We start from the raw sequence: 21,496 nt of genomic DNA on the forward strand, positions 1-21,496 counted from the left end.
AAAGTAGGATTGTGGCGGAAAACGCGGAGAGCACGTCGCCGCTCACGTATTGCATCACGGCATGCCTCGTTCTACGAAGGAACTGGGGGGCCCCGGGGGCCATTCGGAGGTGCGTGGTATTTAATGTTCCGCAGCTGTAAGAATAACGTCGGTAATATGTGTGACCTCATCGTCGACGCTGGGAAAGTGACGGTCATCGAATGTCGCTAGAGACGAAAAAAGTGTCCAATCAGCTTGGGCAAACTTCCAGCGTCGCGGGCGCATGTATGACAGTTGAGGCTGCAGTCTAAGGACACATGGAAAGTGGTCACTCGAGTGTGTATCATCAAGGGCGAACCATTCGAAGCGCCGAGCTGGCGGAACAGTACCGACCGCAAGGTCCAAATGAGATAAATTTGTCGTGGAGGCAGACAAAAATGTAGGGACCCCAGTGTTGAGGCAAACTAGATCCGCTTGGTGGAAGACGTCTAGCAAGAGTGAGCCACGTGGACAAGGATGTGAAGATCCCCAAAGCGGGTGGTGGGCATTGAAGTCCCCAACCAGCAAATATGGGGGTGGAAGCTGACCAAGAAGATGAAGGAGATCAGCTCGTGCCATTGGTGTGGACGATGGAATGTATACAGTACAAAGAGAGAACGTGTATCCGGAAAGGGAAAGACGGACGGCGACAGCTTGGAAGGAAGTGTTTAAGGGGATTGGGTGATAATGGAGAGTATCATGGAGAAGAATCATGAGTCCTCCATGTGCTGGAGTGCCTTCATCAGAGGGGAGATCATATCGGACAGACTGAAAATGAGGGAGAACAAAGCGGTCATGGGGACGCAGCTTTGTTTCCTGAAGACAGAAGATGACCGGCGAGTAGTATCGTATGAGGACCGACAATTCATCCCGATTGGCTCGAATGCCGCGGATATTCCAGTGGATAATGGACATAGGGTGAACAGAAAATGGAGGAATGTAACCAAGGTCGCTGTGAACTCAACGACTGCTCAGAGGTAGCGACCGACAGCATGGAATGGCATTCAGCTGAAGGCAGAAGATCCTGATCCATAGGTTGTTCAGGAGCAGCTCCTGCCACCAGCGATCGGCCGGTTGATCGGCCGCCAGCAGTGCGCCTCGGCGACACAGAAGACGGCCGAGGGCGATTTCCGCCAGGTGGTGCTGTAGATGGGACACGCCTTGGCGGAGAAGGAGATGAACTGGGTTTCTTTGTAGCCTTCTTGGAAGTATGATGTTTAGATGAAGGAGGAACCGATGGGTGTGAAGTTGGGGAACGTAAAAAATCTTCACGAGTATGCTCTTTTTTAAGTCATGGTGTCTGACTTTTAGGCTCGAGATTTAGCAGAACCCGATGAAGGGTGAGCAATAGAGTGGGCAGGCGAAAGTGGTGAGGTTCAACGGGCGATCTTTGCGCTGGCCGATCTGACGACCGTGGCCGCCTCCTTTGTTGGCCGAGGAGAAGCATGGACAGTGCTGTATTTTCCTGTCTGAGGCACGGTGGGCTGTCGACTGGCGAATAATTTTCGAGCAGCAAAGGTCGACACCTTTTCCTTCACCCAAATTTCCTGGATGAGCTTTTCGTCGTTAAAAACGGGGCAATCTAGAGAGGAAGCAACGTGGTCACCCATACAGTTGATGCAGCGAGGGGATTGAGGTGGACAAGCACCCTCATGGGCTTCTTTGCCACACGTAACACATTTGGCCGGATTGGAACAGGACTGGCTGGTGTGATTGAACCGCTGACACCGATAGCAACGCGTAGGGTTTGGGACGTAAGGGCGAACGGAAATTCTCATAACCTGCTTTGATTTTCGATGGGAGTTGAACTTTGTCAAATGTCAAGAAGACAGTGCGGGTTGGAATGATGTTCGTGTCAACCCTTTTCATAACCCTATGAAGAGCCGTTACGCCCTGGTCAGACAGGTAGTGCTGAATTTCTTCGTCATACAATCCATCGAGGGAGCGTGTATAAACGACTCCACACGAGGAATTTAAAGTACGGTGCGGATCCACCCGGACAGGGACGGTGTGTAGTAGTGAGGTACGCAGCAATTTTTGTGCCTGGAGGGCACTGACTGTTTCTAACAACAGGGTGCCATTCCATAATCTGGAACAAGACTTTATAGGACCTGCAATTGCGTCGACACCTTTCTGAATAATAAAAGGGTTGACCGTGGAGAAGTCGTGACCTTCGTCAGACCGAGAAACAACAAGGAACTGTGGCAACGATGGAAGAACTGTCTGTGGCTGAGACTCGGTGAACTTACGCTTGTGAGCAGACATAGTGGAAGGTGAGGAAACCATTGTGGAAGAGTCCCCCATGATTACCGGCGTCTCCGATGGCGCGCTCCTCCCTTGTGGGGGCCCTCTCTGAGGGCACTCCCGCCTTAGGTGATTGTTCACACCTCAGGTCACACCCCCGACAAACGGATGGAGGGACCAATTGGCACTTTTGGAAGGTATCAGCTCGGGTAATCACCCCTCCCTGGGCCTGGCCGTTACCAGGGGGTACGTACATGTCCTACCTGTCTACCCGGGGCGGGGAATTACGCGTTACCCCGTCACCGGCTACGCATGGAAGTGCGTGGGTCGGCCTTCAGACATGCACAGGGAGGAAAAAAGAGAAAGGGAAAGGAAAGAAGAGGGGTCTCAAACGCCGCAGCAGAGAAAAGGGCAAAGAGAAGAAGGAAGGAAAAGAGAAGGGCAGAGGAAGGACGAAGACTTGCAAGTGTAGAAAGCAAGGAATTTGTAACAGTTTCGAGCGTCCGTCTCTGGACGTAGGCACAAACCATACTCCCAGAGGGGGAGAAAGGGAAGGAAAGAGCCAGAGGTGAGGGGGGGGGGGGCGAAGACGGGGGACGGGGAAGGATGCGGGAAGGGAAGGTATGCAGCCCGGAAAGGAAGGAGGGCCACCTTAGCTCGGGGTCCCGTGCTCGCTACGCACATATCCACAAAAGTGTTGTGGACCCCCTGGGGGGTGGGAGGATTGTGTTCGTCGCCAGGGTGAGTATTCTGAGAAATAAATACGTAGACAATGTTTTCACAAGAAAAATCGGAGATAATTTTTAGCACGATCCCTTAGGTTAGCGATACTGCGGTCAGCTTTTATGAGCTTGCACGCGCGTACAATTTCTGTGGTGGGACAAAATCCTATACGGAAATTTAGTGGCATTGCTTTATGAAATAAATTCCTTATGCTGTCGTTTTGAAGGTATGTTCCGCATTAAGGGCCTGCGAAAGTGAATACTTAGAAATAAAACAGGTTAAGAACATTCAGACGGACATTAGCGCAACAACATGCTGAATCTGTGGTCAGGATACAACTAGCATTTTTTTCTTCTTGAAAGAGTACTGAGTGGAAAGGGACTTGGGCCGGACAATAAACATCGCCGTCAGTTACCGCAGATTATCAAGATATATGAATGAATAGTCCAAATCACATGAGACTGCAGTCACAATATCACATTTCAGGAAACCGGATGTCTGTTAGCATGTGAAAAATGTGTGTGGAATCTTATGGGACTTAACTGCTAAGGTCTCCAGTCCCTAAGCTTACACTACTTAACCTAAATTATCCTAAGGACAAATACACACACCCATACCCGAGGGAGGATTTTAACCTCTTCCGGGACCAGGTTAGCATGTGAATGCACATTTTAGCTGTGGCGCAACTCTTAATAAAGAATAAGTAGGGTAATAAGAGGCGTGAGAGGCCAGAAATGACAAAAAATTTGGCATTTATTAATATGTGCGTTATTTGTTATTTTCATGTATGATGCGATAGCAGACGAGAGATACTTGCTAATGACGACGTGTAAGTACAGAAGTATTTTTCCATACTTTTTTCCACATGATTATTCGATGCCGTTAAGACGTTAGCAATTTTCGCCAAAAGCGTTGCCCGTTAAAATTAAGCTCTTGCGGAAACTACAACGGGACCTCACCAGATAGGTAGTTTCAGCCGTTAGGAGACGTCATTGGGTGTATCCTAATGTGCCTGAGCAGCCTTCCCAAAAACAGAGAATCAACGAAGATAAACTGGGTGAAGGCTGACCTCTTACAAAAGACTAGGGTTAGCCAGCCACCCTTTGACGTATAAGAACATCTCCCTAAAATCTTGTTAAAAACGTTGGACAATTCACAAAACTTTAAAACCCTAACCACATTCGTTTGATCATTACATAAAATAGACGGCAGATCCGCCGGAGTCCGCTGGCCGACAAATAAACTGCAGTGTAATAAAATGTGGCGCACCTTGATCTGCACATCACAAGTACCATACAGTGGAGGGTCCTCTCGCCGGAGTAAGAATCCATGTGTCATAGGGCTGTGGCCTATGCGAAGATGAGTAAGAAGGACCTCGTCTCGCCGACGTTGCTGGAAGGAAGTACTCCACCACCGAGTTGTGGGCTTGATGACACCAAGCTTGTTATCAGTCACTACCAGCCACTCATCTTTCCATCGACACATGACTTTGTACCTCAACAGCGAGGTGGTAACATGAAGGGGGATAGCACACCGAAATACCAGAGGATCAAGACACGCCTCCTTGGCTATTCGATTCGCTCTTTCATTCCCTGCAGTTCCAACGTGCACAGGTACCCAGCAGGACGACGCCTCATTCTTCAGTCGTTGTAGTTGCAGGAGGGCATCCTGGATATTCTGGATTACTGTATCTGCTACATACAAACGTTGGAGAGAGTAAAGGGCGCTCAGAGAATCTGAGCGGGCGAGAACTCTAACATCAGGAGAATGTCCTATCTGCTTGGAAGATCGCATATAATTCTGCGTCGAAGACGGTAAATTCTGGAGGCAGTCCGACCTTGACTACACGATGTGGGGAAACGACAGAACAACCAACAGAGTCCCTCTGCTTAGACCCATCCGTAAAAACAATACATTGTCGTGATACTCAGATAAAATCAGAGAATATCGCATTAAAAATGGAAGCGGGAGTGCTGTCTCTTCTGTACTGCACCAAATCTAAAATCACCTCTCCAGTAACCACGCCTCTCCAGTAACCAGGGCGGTAGGCGGTTAAAACCCTGGATTTGTGGTCGTACTGGTTCCACATTGAGTGACTCCAGCACATGCTGCGAGCGGGTCCCAAATGGTATCGTGGCTTGTGAACCGTTGGAGGCATTCCAGAGGTGGACGAGCAACAGTATTTTGTGTGGGTGAAATTGGGGCTGCAAGGAACTTACACACCTGACGCACCGTGAGGAGCTGGTGCCAGATGGTAAGTGGCGGTTCCCCCACCTCAGTACAGATGCTAGGTATGGGATGGTCCAATAAGCACCCGTGGCCAGCCAAATCACCTCACGATGGACAGCGTCACTGATCTGCAAGCAAGAGGACCTCACTGACACACACACCGTGCAACCATAGTCCAGCCGCGAACACACAAAAGCCCGATGAAACTGAAGGAGACGTGCCATGTCTGCTCCCCAAGACCTGTGGCTATGGCACTTTATGATGTTCAGTGCCATCAGGGTTCTGGTTTCCAGACCTCTCAGGTGTGGTAACCACGACAGTGTGGAGTCAGAAATGAGGTCCAGAAATCGCACTGTCTCCCTAAAATTTAGGATGGTGTCCCCTATGTTCAAGGCAGGGAAATTAAAAAGACTGAGAACGATAAAAACGAACACACGCACACTTATCTGCAGAAAACTGGAATCCCATCTTTGCAGCCCACTTTAACCTCCGCACTGTAAGTTGCTACTGACGGTTTACCGTTGCAACACTGGAGGAGAAACAGAAAACAGCAAAATCTTCTACAAGTAAGGAGCACTGTACGGGACTCCTTACCGTAGATGCGATACTGTTGATGGCTATGGCAAGAGAGTAACACTTAAAACACTGACCTGAGGAACCCCATTCTCCTGTTCAAATCGATCACTCAGCATGTCACCAACTCTGGTCCTTACACAGCTCGTTAAGGTGACACACTGATAACTAATGGGGCATGTGCAGTGCTTTCCTGGTTTGAGTTTGGGGAGTTGCCTGTCTGCCATATTAGATTAAAACATTCGGAGGAGGATTTCCTTTGATCCCGCGGCAAATGTCGAAGCATGCAGTACCGGATTTGGTCGTGACCAGGAGCTGTGTCACGAATCTCAGTCAGTGCCAATTCGAGCTCCCACATGGAGAAAGGGGAGTTGTAGGCCTTGTAGCCCTCTGAGCTGTGGAAGCTGAAGTCCATCTTTTTGCTCTCTACAGTTTCACGATAGCGACGAAACGCCGGATCCTGGCTTACATTGGCAGTAGTTTGTGCAAAATGTTCGACCAGCTTGTGAGCAATGTCTGGGTGTTGTTTGGAGGCACACCTGTTTCAGCACTGCTGCTATAAGTAAATGGCTTCATTTACCAGAAATCCTTTGGATGGCTTCCCAAACTTTTATAGAAGTGGAACGATTGATGGAGTCCAGGGACGCTTGCCATGACCTTTTCTTGCTCTACTATTGAAATGTCAAGCCTTGGGCCTTTTAACTCGAAAACCCTTTACGTTGTCTGCTGTCGGCTGGCGTTTAAAATTTCGAAGAGCCGCACGCCTTTCCTGGATTGCAGAGCAGCACTTATTTGTCCACCACGGTGCTGGTCGCCTCTTAAGATGACCTGAGGCCGTGGGATGGAGAGTTCAGTGGCATGATGGCTTACTCGTGTGATGTGGTCCACCCATTCTTGGACACTGTCGCAGTGTTCAAACGCAGCCAGCTGGCTGAAATACGTCCAGTTAGCCCTGCTGACCATTCATTTCGGGAGCTTAACTTCAGTTGGTGAGCCATTTAGTACGAGGAGGCGCATTGGGAAGTGGTCACTGGAATGAAGGTCGTAAATGACCTCCCACTGAACAGAGTTGGCGAGGGGTGGAGAACAGGAAGAGAGGTCGATGACTGAGAATGACCCAGTAGCACCAGAGAAATGTGTGAGACTACCCGTGTTGAAGATGCACAGCTCGTGAGACGTCGAGACGCCCTCCAAAACCCGACCCCCAGGGCAAGTATTGGTCAAGCCCCACAGGACATGATGGGCATTGAAGTCTCCTAGGAGGAGGAATGGTCGCAGGAGTTGTGCAATAAGATCCGTGAGAGCCTCAGAGTCTACTGCATCTTGTGGAGGTAAATACAGTGAGCAAACAGTGATTCTTCGACACACGAATTTGAACTGCAGCTGCTTGAGGATCAGTAGCCAAAGGGAGGGCAGGAGTGGTGCGCATTAGTGACAAACACTGCAACACCTCCTTTGGCACTTTCCCCCGATAGGTCATCCTTGCGGTATAGCGTATATCCTTGTAGCACATGGACATCTGTACCTTTAAAATGCGTTTCTTGTAAATAAAAGCACAAGGGACATGACTGTGCTAAGAGTTTCAGTTCCTCCACGTGAGTCCTGAACCCATTCATATTCCACTGTATTATGGAAGCCATGTCATCGGTGCGGTTTTAATTTACTGCTATCTTTTCTCTGGGGATGCGAAGCACTTTAAGAACGAGGGGGAGTGGAGGGGCTCCCTGGATCCAAGGTCTCTAACTCCATGATATCATTATCAGTCGGACGGGGAAGAATGACGTCTGACGGCGCTCGGGACAGCTTTTGACCCGAACGTCGTAAGCCTTTCCCTGCACCCTGTCCCTTCGAGGATGAAGGGGGAAAGGGGGCGTTGTGAGGCACTCTTCTTATCTTGTACCTTCCAGATGTTCGTTGTGGAACTGTTGTTGGTGTTTCCTTGTGTGGCTGCCTGGATTGCCTTTCCTTACTGTCTTTTCCCCTAACATGTACATCTGTAAATACAGGCGCTTATGGTGGATACAGGCACGTTAGGCGTCGTCTGTGTCGAAGCGTCCGCCTTGGGAATAGGTTTCTACAGCATGAAAGAATATGAAGTGGCAAAGACTGGGGGTTTCGTCGCCTTATATTCTTTCTTGGCTTCGGCATGGATCCGCTTGGTCACTTTTATCTACTCTATTTTGCGTTCTTCAGCAAAAACAAGGCAGTCTCGGCTCCAGACTGGGTGGTTCCCAGGGCAGTTGATGCGGATCGCCGGAGACTGGCAGTCAGTCGCAGAGTCATGAGCGGCTTTTCCGCAGATCACTTCACCTCCACAACTCATGGTTGTATGGCCACGTACATAGTAACGCATAGGGTTTGGAATGTAAGGCCGAAAATTAAGCCGAAGGGACCCTGTCATAATATGTTCAGGCAGTGTCGGAGGATTCAATGTGACAATGAAAGTAGCAGTCTTTTCAGTTTCTCCCTTATTCCTGCGCGTTCGTTGCTCTACATCGACTATTCCCTGGGATGCCCATTCCTGCTTCAGTTCTGTTATGTCTATGTCCATGATATCTTGGCATGTGACAACGCCCTTACTGGAGCTGAGAGAGGTGTGCATCTCAACAATTATATATTCACCCAGTTTCTGCAATTTCTTAAGAAGGGCTACCTGCTTTGACCTGTTAGTTACGAGCAACAATGAGCCATTGCGCAATAGTTTTATAGATTTAATGTTTCAGCAATGCCTTCCAAACTCATATGGATATAAAAGGGGAACACTTTTTCAAATGTCCCTCCTTCCTCTTATCACCAGAAACACATTGTTATTCAGGCCTTCAAGAGCTCAGTTACTGCAGTCCAAAGTATTTTTAGTATGAGGAGGACTAGCACCCTATCGAAATAAGGGTCCACTTAGAGCCCCGCATGCCAGAGTAAGCCTTATACCACTGTGGTGCAGCAGGTTCCCCAGAGGTTGCCTGCTAACGATTGTTCCACCTCAACAGCCATGCATCCTATCAGCGCGCAGCGCACTTTGAGATTGACACTTTTTTGAGGTTTATTCCGTCCTCGCGATCCGGGCAGTCAAGCCAAGATCCCCGAGAGACACAAAGTTCCACCGCCGCGCCGCGCAGTGTTCGCTGAAGCATGCCCAGAGCTTACGGTGATAGGCGGCACTTACCATTCCCAATCTCAGGAATCTTGGGGTCGCCAAGCCCGTACCCAGCAAAGAAATGCTGAGCCCCTGAGGGCGAAAAAGTAGTGCCTCTCTGGGCAGTTGATTGTTTTCGTTGAATGACGAGGTTTTAAATAGGACACACATCTTGCGGTAAGTCTCAGTTTGTTGTTGATGTGCAGGAACATCGCGCCTTCGGCAGTTAGTATAGTCAGACTCCAGGTCACATTGACCTACACTTTGGGCGCGATGTTGCAGTACTTTACGAGCAAATTATTTTCTGTTTGCAGCCTTTTAAATTACATCGCAGAACACTACATTGCATTTAGCCGTCTCCTTTCAAAGGTACTCGAAACAGACTAAGTGATTCACTTTTTGCTTGCTTTCTTAAGAGCAAATAAGGAAAGATATTTCTGTCGCAAATTAGTATTAGTGATAGTAAACGACAACTAATTTCAAAAACTTCACGGTTGTCATATATTCTGAGTGATTATGTCACGTAGAAAGTTGGACTCATCAGTCCCCGCGAGCATCAGCTAAAAACTTCGAACGAAGTTCCTAAAACTTAACTGGATAATACAATGAACGCTATTTTTCAAGGCTGCACAGACGTCCCAAATCTTATCAGAGTATTTTAGACACGCCCATCATATCGACCGTTACGCCCAGAAGTTGACTCTGATATTGATCATATCAACGATGCAAAACATAAATGATACAATTTTTCTTTTCGCTGATTAGAAATTCCTACTTATTGGTCAAAATTTTAAGCGGAGCGAAAGCAGGACTCCCTATAAATAACACAATAGATTTTTGTCCGAATTGCCAAAGCAAAACTAAAAATTGGAAGTAGGCAAGTGGGGTATCAAATTGACCACGGCGGGATATCGTTGTGCCAAAATATTTAATTGCTGTAAAGTAATCATGGTGATTAAGAAATAGTGATTAGAGAGAAAATTCAATATTTCACAAACAAAATATAGTTGTTGAAATAAATGCTTGTAGCTCAGGCATGAGTTGCATTAAGAAGTATCGTTTTTATATCTTGACGGTGACTGGTTTCGGAGACATACGTCCATTTTAAACCATTTTTAAGGTGTCAGGCAAATCCAACACCATCGATGAAAACCCTGACATGATAAGCAAATCCAGAAGTATGTCACACAGCTCCGAATAAATCGTGACATTAAATTAACCAAAGTAATACGACTAACGTCTGAGCAAATGGAATACCACAGACTAACACAAGAATGCCTAAATGCATGTCATACCTTCCCACCGTGAGACAGATGCAGTTCCGAGGGGAGAAACGAGGACAGAAGCCGAGAGCAGAACCGTGTTGAGCTAGAAGGCCCTACGATAAGGGATGGACACCCACGTCGCCAGCTAACCACCAGGACCACCCCCCCCCCCCAGCCCATGTTAAAAGCTTGAGCCCTCCAGAAGAACAGTATGGATCTTACGATAACACTAAAAGGGCCACACCAGCCGCAAGTTTTAGCGTGAGACTTTTTCGCATCTCTTACGTTGCAAACGTTAAAACATTGCCCCACCACGGAAAGTATAATGTTTCTCATTGGATAGACAATTTTTGTAGGCGGAGCTTAAGGTTAACATTGAGACCCTGATTGGTCAGATGAAAACACAGTCAGATAGTTTCTTTTAAACCAACTTCGGTAAGTTTTAGTAAGGGGAAGTTAGGAGTAGAGTTGCTTCCGAGACGGCGAGCTGTATGGAGCTGCGCCGGCCGCCGCCCCCGGACAAACACCGACAAGGTAATGAACGCACGCGATGCCGCATTTTTGAGCGCATAAGGCTTCACTCAGAACTGCAGATGTCTCATCTGTTACATCCCCTTTTTACGTAATACTAGTGTCGATCGTCAATTGAAGCTCATGGTATTCACATTTGCTACGTAAGTTAAAATCTGAAACGCGATGATTTTACTGTTATATAATTATTGAGAAGCACATCAGCCACTGTAATTTACGACAAGTTAGATAAGTAATTAAAGATAATTGAGGGTCACTGTAGACCATTTTGATAGGTTTCTCTTTTGTGAAACTTAATTTAAACCTAGATTATAGATGTGATGTGGCACAGGTCATCCTTCGATCCATTGTAGAACTTGGAAACCCATTCAGGGAATATTCGTTCACATTTTTGTTCAAAGCAATTGGTTTTTATCATCCTGTACTAAAACATTTCCTTTTATCAATAGTGCAATTTATGAACAATGTTTTGTGAGTAGAATAAAATTTCCAATGGTAAACTTAACTACTTTTTCGACGTTATTTTACCAGCTAACTAAAAATAGGAAAGCTTCCACTAAATTTAGTTAGTATTAAGATTCTTTTATAGGGAGTGCAGTGGAGCTGACGCTGAAATCATTAAGTATTTGGTTATATCATCGCTAGTCTCACCGAACTCTTCTGAACTCTGCATGTCATGTGTGGTCTGGCGTCTCCTTACCAGCAACAGGTCCCAGGTTCAAACTAGTCAATTCCCTAAGAAACACGCTCAGAGCGTCGTTGCGCGAAAGTGGTAGGGAGACACGACATAGAACAGACAGACACCACGCAGAATGTTAGACATTCTACAAAGAAAATTACAGATGGCATGACAGTTTTATACAAGCGAGGTACACATATTTGCAATCTAATTATATTACACTAATATACATTTAAGGTATACAAATTTGTCCTCTTAATTTAGTTTTTGGGTGTTGCCTTACTAGTTACATACCGTATCGTAAGAGTGCAGTACAGGCGAAAGCTTATATACAAAATTTCCTTCTGCTGTGACGATCAAAGCGGTACTATGGCCTACTCAACGACACTAAGTAGACAGCATAGAACAGGCAGTAGCGAACTTAAGAGCAGAGACGCCAGTGGTTGCCAGCTAGAACGCTGCAGGGCGCTGACACCTGCGCGCGTCGAAGATAAAATGTTTACTGATTAAACAATACAATGTTTTATTTCATTAACTTAACATAGACTTAAAAACTCTACAGTATGACAATACAGTTGATGAGTACGCTCAAGTAGCTATGTTGTTATGCACTACACACAATTTATGTCCAGTCCCTAGAAAGTTACATGTCTTTACTATAGATCAAAACTAGAAAGTGCGGCAGCCCGTGCTCCAAACATATGTAACTAGTAAGGCAACACACAAAAACTAAATCATTAGGACAAATTTGTAAACGTTACACATATATTAGTATAATATACGAGTAACTGTACTTCAAACACGTATGCGTCACTCTATAAAACTGTCATGCCAACTCCGATTTTCTTTGTAGGATTTCTTGAAAATGGACATAAATGTCCGAAACTAGTCACCATCAAGAAACAAAAAAGATATTTCTTAATGGAACTTACGACGGAGCTACAACCATTCATTTCGATTATAAAACAAGTTGCGGACCTATTTTTTATCTGAAGCTTGCTGCAAGTTCGTAAATATAATTGTATTTCGAGGACATACTATTAGAAGAGTGACTAGAAAGTAGTTTTGCGTACCTGCAGGATCTTGCGAGTCAACCAGAGCAGCAACAGTGCTGCTTTCAGGCACCACAGTCAGTGGTGCGTAGGTGGACGCGCCAGGACCGCCATCACTGTAGTCCAGTGATGCCTCTTCAGAAGCGGCGCTGGTGAGACTTTCGGGAACTTCCGTCGCTGTCTGTCCATATGCTGGTGCAGAAGTAGCGTTCGACTTTATCCCCAGTGTCTCCCTCACCTCCTCCAGTTCCTCTGGCGAGAACATTTTCTTAATAGCCTCGAGCTTCTCCGGCGGCAAACTATTTTTTATCTTCATTATTTCTTCTTTCGATAGCCCCTTCAACAAGTCAGCGAACGCTTCAGCGGATAATGACTCAATAATTTTCGTTATTGTGTCAGAGGGCAAGACGTTTATCAGCTTGACAATTCCGTCCGCCGTGAAGAGCTTCTCTAGACCCGGTTCAGCGGACCTATCTACTGCCTCTTCTTCAGATGAAGACTCTGTACTCTCCATTTCCTCTGTATGTTGCTGAAACGCTTTGGTCGGTTGTTGCTGTGGACTATTTGCCGCAGAAGTCTCGTTCTCAGAGCCTGCTACCGCTGCAGCCGCTTCAGACGACCTCGCGATAAATGAATCGCTCTGAGGCTGACCCACAGTTTGCTCGTCCAGTGCAGACAAGACATTTGTGAAGCCTTCCAGCCGCCTCCTGTTCTCGTCCGGAAGAGACTGCCTGAGATTTGACAGGTGTGTCTCCGTCAGTTCCCGCAGATGTTTCGCAAATTCCGCTGGAGTTTCTGATTTTATTACCCTCGCGAACAGTTCTGGTGAGATATTCACAGGAGCGACTACAGACGTCTCTAATGCTTTCTCCATTTGCCGGCTTTGTGAATCCGCTTCTTCAGGCCCACTTACTTCACCACCTTCATAATGTCGCGAGCGCTGCTCGGTGTTAGTGACGTCCTGAAATGATCTGGCCTGGTAGAAATCTGGTTGTCCAATGTGGGCTCCATTCCGATAGTATGGTGAATGAGGATGGTACCAGGACCAGTACTGTGTAGCAGGATATCCGTAAGGCGACCGTGCACGAAAAGTTTGAGGTGTATAAAACCAACTGTATGGGCTTCTCAAGTGGTCCACATCGTTGTCTGAGACATCTTCGCTCGAAGAGTCTTCCACGCTTTCAGTGTCAACGTGAAACCTGTTGTGAGGGTCATAGAATGGCCCCCAGTAGACTTGTCTCTTGCTTCGAAATGGAGTGCGCCTATTAAACCTTCTAGCATCACCAGTAAAGGATCCCTTATCGTTTGAAGGAGAACTCTTTCCATTTAATTTCCGAAATAATGAGCCCAATATTGCATCACGTCTGCGCACCCGTTGGATAAGATTCTGATCACGCACATCAGATTCTGGTCTCACACCACGCTTCTGCCTCCTAATAACACCAGGAATCTTTATCACTGTTACTAATCGCTCTTGTCGCCCTAGAGGATGATTTAATGGCCATTTTCTTAAAGTCCGTACTACACTCTCCTCAGGCTCCTGAGGAGTTCCGCTTTGAAAGCTACTAGATTCCACCGAATTTGACTCGATACCAGTGACCTTGGACTGGTGTCTAGCATCGCTGCCCAGGATGTACTCTCTTGCATATTCCACAGGTTTCTCTGTCCCACCGGCTCGTTTTATGGTTTCAGAAACTGAATTTCCAATCTCATCCAACTCTATATCATAGGTATGATCGAACGGCAGTGCTGCCCACTTCCAAAGTTCTTTACCCTGTCCATTTGTTGACTCTGTAACTTTGATCACATTCGGTCGTGCGTCTACCGATGGTCCCTCATTCGTTCTGTGGGCGTACGTGACATCCACAGCGCCTCCGCTAATGTGTGAACCCTGCTTAGAAGCAAGACCCTGCGGAGTACTTGGTTTGTCGGCGAAGCGCTCGACTGTGGGCGGGTCTGCGGCGAAGGAGTCGTCGGTGCGGTGCCTTCTGCTACGGGAAGGACTTCTGAAGGACTTGACGGCATCTCTCAGCACGGCACCGATCTCTGGCGTATGCTCCGGATTGCCCTCCTCCACCAAGCGAGGAACCAGAATGCTATCGTCGGCAACTCGAGGCTGGGTCTCCTCCCTCTCTACATCTTTCGGTGTCGGAGGCTCCACAATAGTGCCGTTGGCCTCAACAACCAACGGTCGCGACGTGTCGAACTCTTCTTCAATGACCCGGTGTCCCAATGACACTTCCACGTTCCCTGACTCCTCTTCTATATCCAGCTCGTAGTCTTCGGACACAGTTGACGCTGTGAAGAATAAAAGGAGTCTACAATTAGAAGATGATTTCATCTTTTAGCTTCGATAGTGACCTAAAAGATATGTTAGCTGCTAATATGTCGACGGCAGAAGATTAGTATTGTTCATCTCTCTATTTTCATATCTAAAAGCTGTATTGACTGTTTTCCAGTTTAATTACAGTCTATTTCAAAGGCATGACTCCGTGTTCAGACACCTAGATATCAATACAAAATATATTATGCACGTAATCACCACTATAGCTATCAGGACATCTATACTAGTAAGTGACTATCCTGGGGCACCGAACCCAGACCCAGTTGCAGGTTGGCTAACAGCTTCCAGGGGAAACAAGAATTTGATCTTCAGTATTTCATATGAATACTCGCCGAATCAAAAAATAAATTTTCGACGATATACTCATTAACAGCTATAATCCTAAGTGAAAATTTCAACCAACACATATTACAGGGAATATAGAATAATAATCGCTACCAGTCACAACAGAAGGTGATTTTATTTCACACACGTCTGGTTTCGGGTTGTGCCCATCTTTAGGTGGTTTACATTCAGGTTCGTGTTTCTATACCCAGTGTTGGAGATCACTGTTTAAATCACAAAAAAAAAATATTATAACCAAACACACACAAATGAAAAGTTTGGAAGGGGCTAAGCAACATGTGTTGCAAAATATCGTACTTACGTAACGCTGCTGTACCCATATTGTTTTTGATTTAAACAGTGATATCCAACATTGAGTATGGAAACGTGTACCTCAAAGTAAAACACCTGAAGATCGGCATTAGACCGAAAGTGGACGACGTGTGTTAAATAAAATCACCTACTATTGTGGCTGGTAGCGGGTATTATTCTACACCCAATAAAGGAACAGTCACGGAGTTGAAGTGCAGTCATTATGGATAAAACACACACGGATATTATAGTTATAAACTGTGTACGCGTCTTGACGTAGCACAACTCTACTCGCAAATACGCAGCCTATATTCATACAGTATTTGAGAGTAAAAGAACTTCTTGACTAGCAGCAAACTTTACACAATTTCAAACTTATGCGAAACTTTTTCGCTGACAGCACTCGCAAAATGATTAAGGGGAAAATATTTATCGCTTGCTACATTTTCATTGATCATGCTGCAGAACTGACTTATTACGTTTTAATTTGTTTTTCTTTACTACGAACTATATTCGCAAGACATTTCGCAGCCCATATAGTACTGAAGGTATCTGCCAAGTTATATCTCTTCAGTTATGTGTTTCAGGGGAGAGAATGCCGTAAACATCGAGATGCGTGAAAGAACTAGCTTTTGTTTTAAACAGAGCACAAGTTACCCAGAATATACTCACGCAGTGTTTGATAATTAGAGCACGTAACGATTTCGAGCAAACTTTAAAAAATTTCAAACCTTTTCTAAACGTTTTCGCTTACATACTTAGAATGAAATTGTTGCACAGCAGAATAATTTTGTTATATTAAAAAAAATTGAAGTTCTACCAGCACAGCTCAGAACAGGGAAGTATAGCTCTGCGCAGATACGCAATACGGAATGTCAACCAGATGTACCACCCATGTAACGGACGTCGGGGCATCAAGCGAGCATTGTCACACAACCTCCGAGCCTGGAAAGCAGAAACTTACACCTCGCAGTTCGATGTAACATTTCGTAACTTCAGCACCACTGCAAATTCAAACCCAGGCAGGAAGAACCCAGCTCGGCGACCAGAATGTAATTACTGAATGACCACAGCGATGTAAGGAGCACTGGCAGGAGCGAAAAACGAGGGCAAATCCGTTCACACACAAAGGGCCACGGTATCGTAGGCACAGTTTCGGGCATTTAAATAACGCGGCATTCCGAGCTCTAAGACACATCCAGTCGTGCTGCCATTCTGTCGGTGTTCTACAAAGAGAGAGAGAATGGCAGCATACTCAGTTTCAGTGAAATCACGGCAAGCTGATTGATGATTGTGTGCCTGCAATTTGCTTGTTGACCAACACCGAGGCGCAGCCAACCAAATGGATACTATAGCCGTGGTTTGCCACTGCCGCCTGCTGAATCATCGCGGATGAAGAGACTGGTGAGTGGCCTTCTCTCCTCCAGTATGGATTATCGCGGATGGTCTACAAGCTGTGATCTCTACACCGCCAAGGTGTGACGCGTTTGCGCAGCCCCCTGACTGACTCCTGAACATCATCTGCGGTCTTGGTCGATCCATAATGGATAACCAGTGCCTAGTCTTCACGAAAATCGACATCGTGGACCACAATCGGCTGTCCACATATCTGAGCGTGCGACGTGCTGCCTTCGAGAGCACTGAGATTGAAATCGCACTATATCACAGAATGATTGGCGGGCGAAGCATCCTCCTCCCTACACTGCCACAGCTCACTGACGAGGTGTCAACACTTCTGGTTATGCCTGGTAGCCGACCACTTTCTGGCTCCGTAAACACAATACTAGAAATTGATTGACTGATTGGGGTTGAAGGCACCAAACAGCAAGGTCATCAGTCCCTTGTTTCAAATGTGGTCCATTGAGACAGATTGACATCTCAGAAAAGTCAGAACGATAAAAGGTAAAAAGCTAAAAAACGTAGAAGTGAAGTCGTGTTGTCAATGGTAAAAACAAAATGAGGGAAGTCTGCAAGTGAGCAACCCCTCGGCTATGTTAGAGGCAGGACATATCCCACCACTGATGCAGTACAAGCAAGACCACCTATAAAAAGCGTTCAACCACTAGAATGTAGAAGTGCGTATTGTAAAAGAAGACAAACCAATTCTATAAAGTGATAAAAACAGAGTAAAAGGGAAAGAAAAGAGGATCTTGGCCAAGGAGAGGAGTCAGCAATCTCAAAACACAGCTAAGCTTACAGTGGGAGACACCCCAACCCTCACAGCCCTGCCCCTACTCAAGAGCGAGATTAAAAACCTTTAACTAAGAATAAAAACCACTTTCACGGAAGAAATTGAGAACCAGTTCGATCATCCAGGAATAGTCTGCTAATATTAAAGGTAAAGTTCGGGGAAGTCTGTACTTAGCATGCAGAGCCAAGAGAAGGGGGCATTCCACCAAAATGTGGGCTGCTGACTGGAAGGCTCCACTACCACAAAGTGGAGGTGGCTCATTACGCAAAAGAAAACCGTGGGTCAGCCTGGTATGGCCGATGCGGCGACAACACAGGATGGTTGTGTCCTTTCGGGAGAAGTGGAAGGAAGAATTCCAGGGGACAGGTGTCACCTTAATTGCACGAAGTTTATTAGACAGGGAGGTAGCCTCCCAAGAGTTGGCCCATGATTGTGCGAAGTGGGATTTGCTGTGAAGCCATAAATCCGCGGCATTCCGAGCTCTAAGACACATCCAGTCGTGCTGCCATTCTGTCGGTGTTCTAAACAGAGAGAGTTACAGAGAAGGGGGGGGGGGTAAGTGACCGCTCCCCCAGCCAAACGATCAGCAAGCTCATTACCTGGGATACCCACATGGCCAAGGACCCAAAGGAAGTCAACAGAACAAGCAGCATGGTGAATATCAGTGAGACGGTCATGGACGGCCGAGACCAAGGGATAGTGGAGAAAAATACCGGTCAGTAGCCTGAAGGACACTCATTGATTCTGTACATAGCAAAACGTGTTGGAGTTGGGACTGTTTGATAAAGGTAAGAGCCTGGGAAATTGCAATAAATACCACAGTAAACACCCCACATGTAGTTGGAAGGAGATGATTTTCCGTACCAACAGAGGACATGAAGGCATATCCCAAACAATCAGCAGATTTAGAGCCATCGGTGTAAAAAACAACAGCATCCCGAAACTCCCATAAAATTCGGCGGAAAAAACAACAGAACACCATCTGGGGAATGGAATCTTTTGGATCTCGGCGGGGATCTTTCCGAATCCGGGGCCGAGGAACTAACCAAAGGGGGGTGTTAGGGAGGGAACGCAAGAGACAGGACAAAGAAGGAAGTTGAAAATTACGGAGCCCAACCTGTAAACCTGCCTGAGGGCGAGAATCAGGAGGGCGATGTCCTTTGGGAGCAGGATAGAATAGGAAGGATGAGAGGGAGGGGAGCGAACAGCGATTGCATAAGAAACATGAAACTGGGGCCGCCGAACTGAAAGGGGGGGATCCCAGGTTCAACCAGGAGACCATCAACAGGGCTAGTAGGGAAGGCACTGGTGGCCAAAGGGATACCACGATGGTGGACCAGATCCAGGAGGCACAGTGTGGAAGGAGCAGTTGAACCATAAACTTGACAACCATAGTTCAAGCGAGATAGCACTAAAAGTGCAGAAGGATGGAGCGGTCCGCACCCCAAGAGGTGTGGCCAAAGAAGCGAAGGACATAGTGTTTACGGAAACATCCTACCTTCAGAAATCTGATATGAGGCAGCAAAGTGAGTTTGTGGAAGAAAAGAAGACCCAGGAAACGAAACTGTGGGACCACAGGCAATCATTGTGACATCGAGTTAGAGCTCTGGATGGGGGTGGACAGTAGTACGGCGATAGAAGTGGACCACCCGCGATTTTAAAGGAGAGAATTTAAACGCTTGTGAGAGGGTCCATGCAGAGGCACGCCATATAGCTCCCTGGAGCTGCCGCTCTGCAGAGGCCATCGAAGAGGAACTAACCCAAATCATCCACATACAGAGCAGGGGTGACCAAAGGACCGACAAAGGCCACAAGTCCATCTATAGCAATGAGGAAAAGAAGTTCACTCAATACGGAACCCTGTCGGTTCCCATTCTCCTGGGTCCGTGAAGAAATAAAAACAGTACCAACCTGAAACCTGGACGACCGATGGAACAGGAACTGGCGTATAAAAATCAGGAGTGGGCCCTGAAGATCCCTCTCATGAAGTGTAAGTAAGATGTGATGGCGCCAAGCCATGTCAGGCCTTGCGAAGGTCGAAAACTACAGCAACCAAATGGCGGCGCTGGGAAAAAGCCTACCGAACTGCAGATTCCAAGCGAAGTAAATGATCAGAGACCGTCCCTCTTGGAAGCCACACTGGTAAGGGGACAATATATCCCGAGATTCGAGGACCCAATTGAGCCAACGGGCTACCATCCATTCAAGTAGCTTGCAAACAACGATTGTCAGACTAATAGGTCGATAGCTTTCGACAAACAGGGGGCTCTTACCAGGCTTAAGGACAGGAACCACGATGCTATCCCTCCACTGAGAAGGGAAGTCACCCTGGAGCCAAATACGGTTAAACACCCAGAGAAGATGTTGTGGAGCACTGAGATGTTGAAGCCCTGATGCCACCCACTCCAATCATGGGCTCTCCCCATGACCACAACCCAGCCACAGCAAGGGCCGTCTGGCACGGCAGCCATTGCCGGGAGTTCCGATGCTCTAGGACAAGCAATCACTCCTAGGCTTTCATGAGGTGGTCACAGCTCAGGTAACAGAAGTGCGATCCCTGCGTTTTCAGGGGGATCAACCAAACGGGGACATAGCGACTACACCACATGGGCTGGCTACCATGCTGGCTATGCATCCTAGCATCAGACAACGACGTGAAGGAAAAGGTGGAAGGAACTAGGAGGGCACACGTCGAAGACACTAGGTAAGGTGCTCTTCCCCAAATGGCTCACACTACAGAATAGAAATTTAGTAATGGAGGTCAAACCGCAGAGGCGGACCAGAGAATGCCAAAAGGATGAGGTAATTACGCAACAAAACCAAGCTGGAAAGCCAATATAACCAGGAGGATAGCGGGGCCAACATAAACAAGGACGGCAAGAGATGGGGAAATTGAGGGGGAAGGTGGCGAAATTGAGGGAAAGGAGGGGAAGGGCAAGGAAATGCACCACAGGAAAGAAGGGAGGCTGCAATTGCTCTGGGCCCCGTGCTCGCCACGCACGTACTCACCAAAGGACCGTGAGCCCCCTGGGAGGAACACGAGGAAAAAATGTTATTGCAGCTACCACTGTCACCTATACCTGTGGGCATAAAATAGATCAGTCACTCATCCACACTCCATGCCTAGCCCCCTGCTCACAATGCGATCCCAGCATCCAGGTCGAAACAAAATATTTAGCACACTGCCTCATATGTAAAGCAATCATAATTGCAACTGTTTTATGCATGGGAGTTCAGTTCTTTAAGGACTGAGGTTTATTGTCGCAGTACTAATAAGCGTACTGTATACATAAATACACCATACTGTCGTCTCATACGTCTGTTACATAACGTCACTCAATTCCCTTTTGTCCAGGGAATGGAACAACTATGATATCAAGCGACATCCCAATCGCGGTCAGAATACATGCACTGATAGCTATGTGCAGGGAGCTAGACAAAATAAGCTAGGAATGGCTCTGTATTTTAAATGGAAAACACTTATTGACAAACCCAGATTAATTCTCTGCACTATGTCAGAGGGATGCTAGCCTCGATATACGAGGTGTGGCTAGAAAAAAACCGGACTAGTACTGGTGAAACAATAAAACGAATGCAATAAGGCTAAAAGTCGCGTGGCCTGTCACGTGACTCTCGCTCCGTCTACTGCTCGAGTTTCATCTGCCTCCTGCACTCAGTCTGCCCGTGGCGTCTGTTTTAAGTAGTTGACATTTTGTCTGTGCGTCGGAAAATGTTGAGTGTACAGAAAGAACAGCGTGTTAACATCAAATTTTGTTTCAAACTAGGAAAATCTGCAAGTGAAACGTTTGTAATGTTACAACAAGTGTACGGCGATGATTGTTTATCGCGAACACAAGTGTTTGAGTGGTTTAAACGAT

At 46.8% G+C, this 21,496-nt stretch overlaps 1 protein-coding gene across 1 annotated transcript in view; it reads right to left on the reverse strand.

The window, feature by feature from the left end:
- LOC126456043 (uncharacterized) overlaps positions 1-21,496 on the reverse strand; it is a 197,074-nt gene that overhangs the window by 136,065 nt on the left and 39,513 nt on the right. Inside the window, exon 4 of the mRNA XM_050091797.1 lies at positions 12,469-14,745. Within this exon, the coding sequence (XP_049947754.1) occupies positions 12,469-14,745 (2,277 nt within the window). The remainder of the gene's footprint in view (positions 1-12,468; positions 14,746-21,496) is intronic.

This window comes from Schistocerca serialis, chromosome 2 (assembly GCF_023864345.2).
Source record: "Schistocerca serialis cubense isolate TAMUIC-IGC-003099 chromosome 2, iqSchSeri2.2, whole genome shotgun sequence".
In the NCBI taxonomy this organism is placed as follows: domain Eukaryota; kingdom Metazoa; phylum Arthropoda; class Insecta; order Orthoptera; family Acrididae; genus Schistocerca; species Schistocerca serialis.